The sequence below is a fragment of the Spodoptera frugiperda genome, chromosome 6 (assembly GCF_023101765.2).
Source record: "Spodoptera frugiperda isolate SF20-4 chromosome 6, AGI-APGP_CSIRO_Sfru_2.0, whole genome shotgun sequence".
In the NCBI taxonomy this organism is placed as follows: domain Eukaryota; kingdom Metazoa; phylum Arthropoda; class Insecta; order Lepidoptera; family Noctuidae; genus Spodoptera; species Spodoptera frugiperda.
Window position 1 is genome coordinate 5,734,598 of NC_064217.1, and position 15,201 is coordinate 5,749,798.

The 15,201-nt window shown below is 34.4% G+C and overlaps 1 protein-coding gene across 5 annotated transcripts in view; it reads right to left on the minus strand.

Annotated features, from left to right (window-relative positions):
- Positions 1-15,201, minus strand: part of LOC118267494 (semaphorin-2A) — a 317,052-nt gene that overhangs the window by 41,927 nt on the left and 259,924 nt on the right. For all 5 annotated transcript variants that reach the window (XM_035581522.2, XM_050694401.1, XM_050694399.1 and 2 more), the window contains 4 exons: positions 13,462-13,549; positions 12,412-12,463; positions 12,178-12,240; positions 8,569-8,676 (listed from right to left, as the gene is read on the minus strand). In XM_035581522.2, coding sequence (XP_035437415.1) covers positions 8,569-8,676; positions 12,178-12,240; positions 12,412-12,463; positions 13,462-13,549 — 311 coding nt within the window. The remainder of the gene's footprint in view (positions 1-8,568; positions 8,677-12,177; positions 12,241-12,411; positions 12,464-13,461; positions 13,550-15,201) is intronic.

Sequence of the window (15,201 nt, forward strand, 5' to 3'; positions counted from 1 at the left end):
GGACATTGAAAGGGGTTGAAGATTTTTAAAGAACACGGTATTATTTCTTATAGTTTTTTTTTTTTACTTTTACAAGAGACATACATAGTATAAAATTAATAAAATGTATACCGACATTCTAGAAATTCTAGTAAAATATTGATTAAATCAAAACCTACAACTTACAAACAATAACATTTAGTTTGTCCATAAGTATAAGCTAAATCACTTATAACATGAACTTTGCAATACAGAAAGGAAAAACTCAATATCGGCAGCTTTTATTCAACAGATAAGGAAAGAACACACGTGTAAAGATTATAACACGTGCAAGATAAAGTAATAAATAGAAATCCCGCACAAGATACAAGTAATAAATGAAATCGAAACAATACGGAGTAGACAACGTGTCTACCAACAGGACTTGAACGCGACAACTTCAGACGATAACTAGTTACGTGTTTAAACAATAATTACAAGTTGAGAATACGTTACGAGTTGCGACATACATTACGAAAGTTGTCTTTGTCAGTGCGTATATTGGTCCTTATATACGAGTAAGTTTCAAACGCATAAGGGCTCAGGGATTGTTAGGGAGGCAAAGTTTTGACAACCCCGTCACTATCAGTTAATAACCAGCGGGGATGATCTGAATTTATAACGACATATTGCTTCAGATACAACAAATGTATAGCTCTTGGATAAATATTAATTTAAATGGAGTTTAATCTAAATTGTTTGGAGTTGTGTGCTTTTAGTACTTGATTCGATGAAGATGGCATGTTTTGGAACAAAGGATTAGGCATTTTTTGCGAGGGGAAACTCATCCAATGACTTCCCCTGCCTTGGGCGAGGCGAGAGGTAGAGTCAGACTCTTATTAACAAAAAACCACCTACTCCTACTCCTGCTTTTCGGGCCGGAGCTCTGGTAAACCCAACGTAGTCTGCTGCTCCGGATCAGGTATCAGCCCTACTGGGCCCTATCTACAGAGAATAGTCTGGAATGTGCTCGAAACGTGGTAATTTTAAACCTAAGTATCATTTGATTTGCAAATAGTCGACTCATTACAAACTACTACGTATTCACATCAATAATATTTAGAAAAAATCTTTTAGTTATAACATAAAAAATTGGGATAAAGAAATATCCAAGTCACCTGATATCATATACAAGAGGTGTTATAACACTATCAAATGATACGAACGAATTATTGATGTATCTGAGTTCAAAGACTTATACTAAATTATGTTTAAAATAAATATTGAGATACTGAGAAAAAACTATGCGTCCATTTTTATACATTAGAGAATATTAGTTCAATGATCTGAATAAGTAGAAGTTTTATATATCTAGTTACTATCGACATCATTTTTTCAATAATACTGTTACTAAGTAAAAATATATATTTATATTGACATAGCAACAGCAAATAAAAAGGTAAATTATTACTTAATAAAAACTACATTATCAGTTTGTATGCCATGAAAGTTACACATGAATTACATTTGCGTATTATTCTGATTGAAAGAAATATATACCTTAGTTAATATACATATATTTACATTTGAAACCGTCAAATCATACAGTAAATTTATTTCAACCTCAACATGATGCGAAGCAAAATAAAACACCTACCTTTACTCCTTTACATACAACGTTGTACACTAAGTACGAACATTGAACATACAAACAAAATGTGCATAGTCAAAATATCTAAGTTTGACTTGAAGTTGGCTTGCCGCATATCACTCACAGCCACTGAACACATTTCGCAGGCTTGAAATAGAAATAAGCAGAGTTTACGTGAATGGAGGAAAAGTTCGGCCTGGCTTGCATAAGATACCAACATACGAAATAATTTATGAATGTACTAGACTTGCTTACTCTGTAACTTCGAACATACTGTCCAAAAGAAAAACTAATTTTATGTCTATTTAATCAGCATTTAAAAATAAAACAATCGTGTTCTATCTTTGAATTAAATCGCTCGTCAAAATGACATTAATTTTAAATATGATAAATCTTGAAGTTTTAGTTCGGTATTTAAATTGTTCCACTTAAAATTTATTTTATTTTATTTGTGAAGATCAGCCCAATGACGTGACATTTTAATCACATCAGAATGTAATAAGAGATTATAATAATATTTCAATTGTTGAATCCGAGAGACGAAAAGAAATAAGCAAAAAATTTCGTTACGCCGAATATTTTCGTAAATGAATGTCGCAATTTAAATCTTTACATTATTGAGATTTTATATTTTTATTACTTGACAAATGTGCTAGCGATTTAAATAATATTACTTACATTATACTTTTTAACGAAGCTACAAACTTTGGATATATATTAGTATAGTACATGCGATAGTAGCTACTAATTCCGAATGAGATAGCGTAGCATTGCACCTGTGCACAGACGACACATGAAATACGACTATGGGTTTTAGATCAATAAAAACCTATTCATTTCCCGTCATACAAGATAAAACGCTTATGAATAACAAGTATCCTAAGAGAACAACCAATGAAATTCCCGAAAAATCATTAAAACAGTTCCACAAATAGTGCTCTTGTATTATAATCGCTATGAATGGAGTTCATTAAAGTCACAAAGAAAAAATCCTTTTGGACAAATTAACTTAGCTACTGAAGACAGTATAATTAAAACCTAAAATGGTCTTTAAGTACATATAAGAAAGTCCGTTGTTAGTTGTTACCGTAATCATCGTAAAGATACAAGTACCTACCGACATAGGTACACGTATGTCACTCAAAGGAGTATGACAGGTCTCAAGTAAATTAACCTGTCATGTAAGAACGCTGGCAAGACAATAGTTACGAACATTTAATTGAGTGAACGCAGGGTTGACGTCACAAATTACAGACTGAGGACATTAAAAATGTAGGCTCAAAGAACACGTTCTGTGAAAATCAATTTGTCAAAGAACTATAGTAACTAGACGTAGTTTGTTAGCGTACAATATTGATTTGATTTCGACATCCTTAGTTAAGCATTTTCTGTAGTAAAACCTCTTGTGGGTGTTTGTGAGAACTTGTACAATTACGTAATAGTTATATAATAAAGAGAAAATAATCCTAGATATCTATAACATCTCAGTTTCTTCTATTACCTGCGTAGGATGTTAAAGATCACGCAAGACCTACGCGTGTTGTCAAATGGCCTTAATTTGATAAAACCTTAATTTATTATTATATTTAACTTAAAGCTGCCAATTACTACGCTGTCTCTGGAGATGTCTTTTTCAATTTAAAACGTGCCCTTACAAAAATATCTCGCGTCCCACAGTGGGAATTAAAGATCAAGATATCAAAGCTAAAGTTCAAGTAAACTCAATACACGTAAAGTATAAGATTGATGAAGTAAATTCCGAAACACAATAACCGTTCATCGCGCTAACACAAATACACACTTTGAAACTAAGTCAATTTCCACATACAAAATAAGCACACTTAGTTTCAAAGTTGTTTGTATAAAATTTTACGGGCAGCTGCATTCATGTAATGCACAAAAATGGTTATGCGGCGTCGGTTTTCAGCCGAATGCGGCGTTGCATAGATTATAAAGTGATTTTCCGAAGTGCACTCAGCGATGCGGCGCGGGAGTTGAATTTGCACCATTATTATGCTATAAACATTATTGTATGATGACACAAAAGCTTGTTGATCTATCGACATGAATAATAATATTACAAAGAGGGAAATGACAACGGAATTTTGTGCTTTGTACGATGTCCGAGGGTTGGCGCGGCGCTGCAACAGTTTCACATTGATATCGATAATTTTACCTTCATTCAGGGGGCTTTGTTTAATGCAATTCGAGGTAATCGAATGTTGAACATGTACTTTGTCTCTGTAATTTACGTTCAGTGTAAAGATAGATAATTTAAGTATAATAGCAGGTTAGTTCGCGCCGACGGTGTGTGCCTAACGTGGGCCCGCCACTTATCAACCGTCCTAGACCATTTATCACGCACTTTTAGAATCTATTATTCAATGTGTGGGTTGTTTCGCGATGGTTTCCCTCGAGTTTGAGGCCAGTTGTGTTACTCACATCGTGTTTATGCAGTTTATTGTGTAGTACACACAGCTGGCCGTTAGACACGAAGTTTGAATTGTGCTATTACATTACTTTGTAAGCTTTTGAATTAAAAATGTTTCGCTATAAAGGCACTTAGTTTTAATATTTACAAAGAAAAGTTGTAGTTTACGACTGAACTGTCGGTATTAAGTATTATAGTAGTCGGTGCTACTTTGGAAACCACTTTATCTCATGGATAAAACATTTATCCGTCTATTTTACACATCATTTAGCGAGCACCTCACCTGCCTAATCCTCGGAATTGCGGAGGAATAAAAGAAAAGGAGAAAAACCTAATCAAGTGGAATCGGAGGCGAAACTTTTTAGATCAACACGAAACCCTTATGATAACTACAGGGATGTGTACAAAAGTTGTAAAGGTCCGTATGAAAACCTCCCCTAGTTTGTGTTCGCGGTAAAGTTTTGAGTAAACAGCACTGGAAACTTGGACAACTTATTTTAGGACACAAGTTTCGCAGGACCAGCTTTTGTTCGGTGAAACTGGAAAAATGTTACGCGGACACAACTGATTTTAGTTCACTATCGATAACTTCGAATGGGATATAATAGACTCAGGGGATTGTATCATGATATTTATAATTGTTCATTTCACATATTTTATGTAGGTATTATTCATAATTATTAAAATGATTGTAAAATTTAAATAATTAATATAGTTTTTCTGGCATAACTAATTAACTTTAAATAATGCAAGATTGGAATGTGTTAATGTGTTTTTGAATAAAACAGCTATCCATACATACGTATATACCTATACATATAAGGGTCCGAGGTATACATTCATGACAGTTCAGCCGGTACAATCAGACACATAAATCAACAACATGGTGGGCACACAAAATGTTTGTTCCCTCACGGAAATCGAATCCTGTAACCCTTAGAAAATATGGTCATTCCATTGCTAAATCAATTTAACCCATATCTGCAGTCAAGTGTGATTTCCTTAATATTTTATTTAATGGAATGTGGTACGAATAATGTTATTATTATTTGTTTGTATTAAAAGAGTTTGCCCGCAAAAAAGATTAAATGATATACTGTAAATAATAATACCCAGTATTATTACATTTTACAGTGTAAACGAAAATAAAATGTAAACTAATACACATAAAGTACAAATTAATTTGTAGATACCTATTTTTGCCAAATCGTAAACAACGTTAACACAAGAAAAGGGTTACTGAAACAAGTAATTATAAAACCCAATAAATCTAACAACAATAACGGTAGAACGTTATGAGCACAAAGAATGAGACACAAAGACAATTTAGCGCGCCCGTTGGCAACACCGGGGCTAAAAGAACAAGTGTGATCAGACGAAAAATAAAAGCAATGGCCGTTTGTTACCTGTTCCGTACAATACAACCATTTCTACGTGCCTAATAGCAGATTCAAAATACGTCGTATTTATCTCGTAAAAAATGCGTTAATCCCGCCTTATTGATTGTACCGATTTAAAATAAAATACGAGAATCTGTTTTTTTGTCACCGTTACCAAATGAGGTGGAAAAATGTAGAGCAATCACCATAAAGCTTCTCGTAACGAGTATTTGATAAAGATAACACGTTCAAACGTAATTTTGTGCGTTGTTTTAAAGTAAATAACGTTTATTTTTGTGTTATTTTGTTCGCTGTTAAACTAAAAGCGTTATTACGGCAGCTATTTACTTTTTAGCGAATTAATTTTCGACCTATTTAAATTTATATTTGCAAAGATAAAATAGTTTAATAATAAGTCTACATTAAAATAAGCTGTATTACTTTCTAGTTAAAATTGAAAGTTAAATGAAATCTAAATAGTATTAACGCAATCCCTACTTTGAACAACGACCACAATATCGAAAAAAAAAATGGAAGCACTGCAAACAAACTACCGCGTCATTTGTTTCCAATACCCTTCCAATCGGCTACAGCTATTTGTAACAGAATAGATATAAATTGGTGGTTGCAACAAATATGAATCGCTCGGTCGATTTCGTTCATGCGTTCCCGCAAGTCGCATTCGCCCTATCAATCGCGTACATGTGATTTCACTCAATTTTTGAAACTGACGCGCCCTAAGAGGAGCGACCCATTACTCATAGTGTAGATAGCGCGACTTTGCACTTTGTATTTATTTTATTTATTGCTCTGTGAAAGCTTTGCGCTGTAGTGTTGTTAAATTCAGTTTTTTTGCGTCTTCAAATTAGTGTTGTTTCAATTTAAATTTATTGCGAAAGTTCTTTTTAGCTCTTAAAAAAGTAAGTTTTTTTAACATTTTACATAAATCGTTTTTTTTGTTGTATAATTTTATACAAGTCATCATCATTCACAAGAAACATGAAATAAAATTCGTTGAATAATTTCTATGATCTCCTAACAAATCCGAGAGTTAATTAAATCAATTTCCAAACGGAATTAATATCCAGTCATATTTAAATGCGCAACTATCTCTGTTTTGACAGTGCTCTGTACAAAAGAGTCCCGAGGAACGGGATCAACGCGGTCCGTGTCCCCTCCCTACGTAAGTATAGATGATATATTTTCAATTTTTGGCTTCCTATTAGTGAGAATTTTCGACTCACGTGATTTATTGTTTGTGGGAGAAGTGAAACAGATAATGTTCAATACGTGTTTTATTTTGAAGAATAATTTATTTATCCGTATTTTGTTACTTTTCGGCTTTTCAAGATTAAAGGAATATTATTTCACCGCGGATGTAAAATGTATCCGGAATAGCGACGATTATAAATCACCTTAAAGTGAGAGTGTACTTCAGACTGAATCTCATTACAATTCCATTTTCATATTTTTCTATGCACCTATTAATCCCAAAACTCTACAGTGTCAGAACTGCTATAAAACGTGTGAAGGGTCAAAACGACCCCCAATACATCATAAAATTATATGAAAGTCAAGAGCAGGGAAAGTGAGAGGTGAACAGGCCACACTGAAATTTATTGCGGTCTGCTTTCGATACCTATTGTGAAAAGTTAGCTTTATGAGTTTTTAAAAATTATTTTCATAAAAATAACTTCAGTTATCGTCGCATCGTGGGGACACAAATGGCGTCCATTTGGTCGTCGGTGCGGCACTGGTCAGAATGTAAGTGCCTAATAAATAATAAATCTAAAGTGGTCGCATAAACTAGTGGTGAATTTTATTTTGAATTTCTATGGCGAAAAATTCTTTGAAGTTAAACCCATTTTGGATGAGATCTGAAAGCGTTCAGTTAGAAATTTGTCGACGTCGTGAAAATCTTCGTTCGTGTTATGGCGTCATTTGGACTCGCTACCCGTGAAATTTGCCGCGGTTCCTTATAGCTAGGAAGTGCGTTGTGTACTGGATGCATCCAGCTGCATGTAGAATGGACGCTTAATACAGTCTCGTTGAGAATGTTGTCGGTATAAACCGGCGAAATAGAAATTTAAAGAGCATCACTGTAGAATCTTAGGAAAATTGCGAGTCTCGGAGAATGTAAAGAAGTTGTTAGTTTCAACTCCGCGCGAACTGGATTACGGAGACATTGTTTTTCTTAATTTAAAACTGTTTTACTTTCGGAATTAGTTCTAATAATAAAGAGACAAACTTTATACGGAACGAAAACGTGTTTCTGGACGTTTAAAGTTTGTGTATAATTTATTAGTGGGGAGAGAGTTTCAATTGTGTCGCATTTATCTGTAGCAGAAATATGTTAGGGACCTGTTGGAGATCTGTTGCGTCGCTGGCTGCTGTCCAAGGCTCATGTCGGGATCAGTTCGAGTGGGGTGGGTCTTTAGATAATAGCTCGCATTTCGTTGCATGTTCCCAGAGAGTGTGCGCTGAGATACTCGTGTTGGCCATGTAATGGAAATCGCCGCATAAAGTAGTCTCGTTTCGTTGTTTATTTTACACTTGTCTGGGTTGGGATAGAGATTTTGCTTCTTAAGTATTTGCTGATAACTGTCTGGGAATGTGCAAATATTAGCGTATCTTTATTTAAATGTGTTTTCGTTTAAGTTATACTATTTTTTCACAATGTGATTGTTGAACACTTTTAAGTCGTTCCATTGGGATTTTTAGTTTCATATTAGATGGTACATATAAAAACCTTCGATTTGGCTGATAATATACCTAATATTATACCCACTAATCTATTTTTGTATCCATAACATTTACCCAATAATAGCCCACTATAGTGTATTTATTTTTCCGTAAGGGTTGAAAAGATGTACGTATACACCCACACACATACGTCACATTTCAGGTACGAGATCAGGTATCTATTGACTTTTTTACACCTACATTATCTTTTCAAAGAATTATAGGGAACGTGCGTCAATGATATTCGAAGTACCAATCCATACTTTTACGTAATAGATTTTTCGCAGATAGTTAGCAACAGAATCACGTATTTAATAGATACTCCTATAGTTTCTACATTAACTAAATACTTTATTAGATAAGAATTGAAATGTCTCGTACAAATAACTTTAAACTTTAATACTTACGTATAAGACCCAATCTTTCGGACTGTGTGCGTTGGTACCGCACACGTAGAGACGGGAGCCATCGCCCATTGGTTGAATCACACGAACATGGTTTCGGCAGTCGAAGTGCTGTAAAAAAGAAATATATTAGTCATCTGGAGATCTGTCAAAATATTGCTTAAAATAAAAGACTTTTCAAAACGTCGTATTGTACATTCTACATATGTACAGTAATATTAAGTTTTGTTTAAAAAAATACGTTGCCTCATACTATGATTTTCTCTTGTGCCGTGGGTGTGTTTACAAACATACAAGTTCATACACACATAACACCGGGACTCGAAACAAGAATTTGTGGATCACACAAAGAGTTGCTCCTTGCGGGATTTCAGTTAATGCGGTTATATAAAAGTTATTTAACGTTATCAATGAAAGAGTAGCTTCCAAACCAATAGACACAAATAAACAAACAATTTTAACTAGACATCAATGAAACATGAAATCCTTGATTGTGAACACAACAGAAATAAAGTTGAACACAAACAATCGTAACACATCAATGGGCGATGCGCCTACCTCGGGCAAAATTCATTGGAATAATAGTAATTCGAAAGTACGTGGGTGTGTATGAGTATTCACAGGCTGTGATTATGCAAATTTGCCTTCGACATAAATATTAAACGGGCCATTAATATTCCGGACGACAGAAATGCATTGCTCGCTTTACCGGTTAAAACACTGGCTATATTGGTCCATTTCAGTTCATTACAGTACATTAAAGTTCAATTTTTTCTGTCTAAAGTACTGATGTTTGATTTCTGTTTCAATGTTCAGTGATTTTCATTTATGTTTGTATTATAACTTTCGTGAGAAATTCTACATTTTATACGTAGAAATGTCATATTTACTCCTACTCCCAAACTTTGTATCGTTTTATCTAAGTATTGTTATCTTATATGACAAAATAAAAACATACGCAATAATTTTACATTACCTAACTGACAGACTAAATAGATTTTTAATTTTCATACCCCGTCATCGCTATTGATTAAACATTCATTCATAAAATAACAATATGAAATAAAACTTCCACAGAGCGAATACGAATCAAAGTGTTTATAACAGTAGATTGGTATGTGGTCTTTGCGGTCAGTCGTGAAGCTGAAAACAATTTTCTGTACGTCAGAACAAAAACTCCACATGGCAGACGTATTCCGATTTTGCCACTCAAAAGGACATTTTATTTAACATGTTTTTAATAGTGATCGTCTGTTATCTTTTTAAATTAGTGTTCTTTTTTTAATGTCGTTATTTATAAATTGTTAATGGCTAGTTTACATGAATTTCATTCTATATTCAAAAGTTTATGAACAATTTGATTGACTTAACAAAGAATAAGTTTTTACGCAAGCAAACTTTGACTCCGGATAAGAAGTCAATATCATGTTTCTACTTTACTCTCGAGAAAATATACACGTTTTGACTCATTCAAACCAAATATGAAATGTGACTTGTATCTATTCTGTATATTCAAAGGTAGAATAAATAACCACGAAATACAAGAGAGCATGACAGCTAGGAAATTTTATTACCCTTAGGAAAAAATAAAGCATTACTCGTATAAAAATTTGAATAAAAATGTATTGAAATAGCACATACATATATACTACAGCTCTTTGTTTGATTGAGTAGGTAAGTAGCGAGTAAATCGTATTACTTTCTACACACACAAAATCAGAAAACGTAGTAAAACTCAATTTGGAATGGGCACGTGTAAGTAAGCAATTAACCGAGTGCTTTGTTTGTTAATAAAAAGTTTTGCACCGTTTCTTTGGTTCGGCCGAGCCCGGTAACTTTGGAAGAGATTGTTCTAAAGTAATTATCGGATTAATATACTGTGAGCGCTCAGCCACGGTACTGACGTGAACACAAAACTGTTTTGCACTCGGAAACAATCAGAATTAAGCAAGAGAACAATCAAGCTCGCGTCTAAGTTTCTTTTAACGGCACTTAGCCGGCAGCGCTCGCATAACTCCACTCGGAACTAATGCCTTCGATTGGACCATTTCGTTAATTATTCGCCACTTTGTACGTAAGTAGATTTACGGCGGGCTTTCCTCGCGTTTTTCTACCCAAAAGGTTTTCTTCTTGTTTTTCTATAATGGTTTTTATTAGGAATTTAAGAGCGCTGATTTGCATTACCAATGCGGAACATTTTATTGCTTTTGCCACGATACTCGTACACAAAGGTCGTAATAAGCAATGGGAAATTAAAAGAAATGTATTGTAAGTGGGTTCCGTAAGCGTACGTCTGAGAAGCAGTTTGGCATAATTTATGTCGTTTTTCTTTTAAGGCTTTTCGCTGGTGGTCAAAATGTTTTTATTGCTTACTAATTTGTATAAAAAGCGTGCCGCGAAATACGTTTTCTGTCTGGTTCGTATTTTAAGCAAATTAATAAAACGTTAGGGGACTTAAATTTATGAAAACCATTTAGGTACTAGTAGAGGTATGGGTGTAGGTCTATATCTAAAGGCTCGAGTTTGTGATTTACCTAAACCAGTGAATTCTCTTTAATAGCGTCACAAAGAGCGGTAAAGTTAAAACAACAAGGCGAGCGTCGGGCCGGTGGCCGCCTTAAGGAATTTGCCGACGGCATTTTTCCAGCCTTTTTCGTGTTACGACATCGTGTTTAGAGAAAAGAAAACTCGCCGACAGCAAGAAACTTTGATTATAGTCTTCACGAGTGGCCGTTCCATTCGCGATCGAGGTGATAGACTCGGGGATATTTCTTTTTTATAGCCCCCTTTGATACTAATAAAACAAATTTACTTTTTTCTCAATCGGAAGAGTTGGAGTGGGTAGCATGTGGTCTATTGCTTTTCTTCTCACGCTATTGCAGAAGTTTGACCTTTTATTTGCGTGGTTTATGTTACCGCGATATTTTGTTGCAGTAAACTCGTGAATTTGCTTTTGGCAGTTTTTGCGTCTGCCGTCGTTTCGGTACACCTTTAAAAGCCACAAAGAGGGTTTACTGTTCACGGCAAGACTTTATACATTTCGTATGAGACAGCCCATTTCTGGTTGCGGGTTTTATGACTATCTTATTAGATATAAACGTGTCTGAAGAAGCCAACAAAGAGTTATAAATATATACGACACCATATGCAGAGTCATCGCCACTTTTATTATGAGAGCGTATAAATAAGGCTGTGTTGATATCAGTAAAATCCGAACATTTTAAGAGAGCGAAATATAGGAAACCAGTGAAGTGTAACGCTTCGTATGGAGTGGGTATTATCGAATTAGTGGATGACGCATCGAGGCAAGTCGCTATAATCGTCGTTCTCCGATCCTCGAGACAGTCTCCGACCGCCGAGAAATAAAACAAATATTGCTTTTACGTTGCGATTGTAAATCAAAATTAACGGCCTTAATATAGCGCGGTGGAGCATGGCTGTAAGCCCCCCGCTATGAAATATGCTTGCCGCCCGCCGCTCACTGTTAAAAATGGGATTAACCCTTGATGGAAATAGTGCTAGTTGTAAGTAATTTAGCAAGAAATGTGGAAGACTTAATCTCATTTGTGTGATACTCATGTAAGTTACTCAGTTCACACTTAATTAACTTACCTCTGATTTTCCTTTGGATACGCATTGCGCAACGTTGCTAGGCTCCAGATTTATGGAATCTCTCTGTGAACAAAAAATACTAGTTAGTTTCAGAATCCTGTAGTTTTGCTGCTTTTATTTTAATACTACAGACAGTATACTGTTTGTACACTACCGAATAAAATCATATAAAAGGTTTTTTTATTGATCTAAAATATTGTGACTATAAAAATAATATATCAATTGATAACTTACTTCACAGTGTGATGCGCTGATGTTATTCATATTCAGCCGATACAGCCGATCCCTGCAAAGAAATAGGCATCATAAGAAAACATAAAAGGAATGTTGTAAAACTCTTTTAACTTGGGCTATTTGAATGGAAAAGTTTACTCAATTTACTGCGGACTACGGGGGATATGTTACAAAGTTGCGTAAAAGTTACCATAACATTTATAGAAGAATCATTTTATGGCTCAAAACGCGGTTCTGTTATTCACCGAACGAAATTAGTTACCTTCGTGACACACACGATTGACCTATATCACCTCTTTTTATTGAATCACCAAAGTAAGTTGACCCTTCTGGTTCCTTGAAAAATCTTTCCAGTGGACGTTTGTTGAGTAAAACTATGAATAACCAGAGGTCAAGCGTGTTTGGTTGATGGGTAACCGTAGCGAACCAAAGGTAAAGTTGATACGGTGGCACTCGTAAAAATAGCTATTTGATTGTATTGGAACGATTGGTTTTTGTTTTGTGTTGAGAAAATGACAGATATGTGTACATTTGAATTGAAGATCGGAATCGTATTTGATTTTGTTGTGATATGTGTAGGGAATAAAGATTATGGATTATATTATTGAATTGGTGAAGTAAAGAACGTATTTTATCCTGATAATAGCTAGCTTGTTTGCCCGTGGGGATTTCTAGATGAAAACTGATTAAAACTGTCATTTTTGTCTGTGATTTTTTAGGTAAATCAATATATAAATCAATAATGTTAATCATTTTCGACTATTTAAAATTGAAAATCCATATATTTATTTAAAACACTCTAAAATTATATTTTTAAACATTAATTGAAAATATAATCAACTTATTCTATATTTAACTTTAAGTAGAAATTAGTAAGGACATATAAACTTTACTAGCATCTGCTAGCGGCTTCCCCGCATTATCCAAGACCATAATCTACCCCTGTTTCAAATTTCGTATAGATCCCTTCAGCCGTTTTGACGTGAAGGAGTAACAAACAAACATAAAACCTCGCATTTATAATATTAGTAAGATTATATGGATACTTACATAGCTCCCACATAAAGAGCATCTCGTTTGGAATCCACGAAGAAGGTTCGATAGTAAAGTGTGCCACAGGAGAATTCGCGTACATGATCTGGAAAGATAGAAAAACCAGTTTAATATACAAATGTTTACACATTTTAAAAATAATTATCAATAAAAATCAATATTTTTTATGGAATAAGCTGGTAAATGAGTAGACAGATAACCTGATGGTAAGTAATCGTCACCGCCCATGGCCAGTTAAAACACCAGAGGCGTTACAAGTGCGTTGCGGGCCTTTTGGGGGTTAAGAATTTAAGGGTTGTTGGGGAATCGGGAATTGGGAAGGGGGTAATTGGGCCTCCGGTAACCTCACTCACACGACGAAATACAACGCAAGCGTTGTTTCACGTCCTTTATCCGTGGTATCACTCTGGTCGAGCTGGCCCATTCGTGTGGAAGCATGGTTCTCTCATACGTAAATTATAGGTATTTTACTATTATAAACTGACAACAATTTAATAAATGCAAAATTATGTTCCTATCTTAAAAAGTAATTCTGAAAAAAGACACAATGGAATGTACATTGCCTATTCTTATGTTTGAAAAGGGTTGGAAACTTTGCATAGTGACATTTTTATATCACATTTTTTACGACATGAATATGCGTAAGTTACATTTTTAAGTAGAAAAAGATCAAAGAATTGAAAGAGCTGTGTATTCAGACGCGTCTCAACTATTTGATACGCATATCAAAGGTATAGTTGGCAATACTTTGTTCGAGTTAAATGTAACGAAATTTATTTTATAACTTTGATTTATGAGATTCTTACGATTAATTTTAATACGTTTTAAATTTCGTCGGTTTCGTAAGGAAGGTATTGTTGTAAACGATTTAATTTACAATAAAGAGCAAATAATTGTCAAAATGTATAAATTGTTTGTGTTGTTCTGTTTTTAAATATAATTAAAATCAATTTTATTATAGTGTGCCTGTATAAAACATTTTTAAACATCCATAAAAAATAGAGGGTTTTTTCTTCCAAATATACCTTAGCTTAGAAAGTAAAACGAAAATAAATATGAGTGTAAATAGCTTGGCCCAAGACTTGGGAATGTGCAAGTATTTTTGCTGGGAACCGTTCGTACGTCTATCATTCGCAGAATATATTTTTCACGAAGCCAGCCGTCATGTTCGCCTAACTCTGCAAGTTTTGATCATACGGACGAACTCCGTCAATGGAAGCTTGTTTTGTGTTTATTTCGAATTTTCCTATATTCCTTCTTGAACATAAGAATCCTACAACCATTTTATCATATACCAAATAAGATACATTTTAGATACTTATACACAGTCTATAAAAAGTTTACTTACTATTTTTTATGCGTATTAAATATTATATCAAAAGCTTAAGGTGTAATAAAAGAGAATGGTGTATAAAGAATTAAAGACAAAAATATATAAAAAATTGCCTCGAAAAATGTGACTGACGATATTCTATCAACCGTACCTTTCAAAGAAACCCAATACGAACATTTCTACATTAGAGAGAGGCACGACCTGATGTCTAGAGAGTATAATGTAAGTGGAGCCATAAAGACTTGACATAACGTACATCAGTAGAAATGTAGTTTGAATTGGAAAGGCGATGTCGCAGGGAATCGGCAGGTGCGACAGAATTCAGGAATCAGTATAGCTTGCAGACGAGACGCCTTTGGGACACGATTTTGGAGCTGTTGTAACAACAATTTGCATATGTTTTG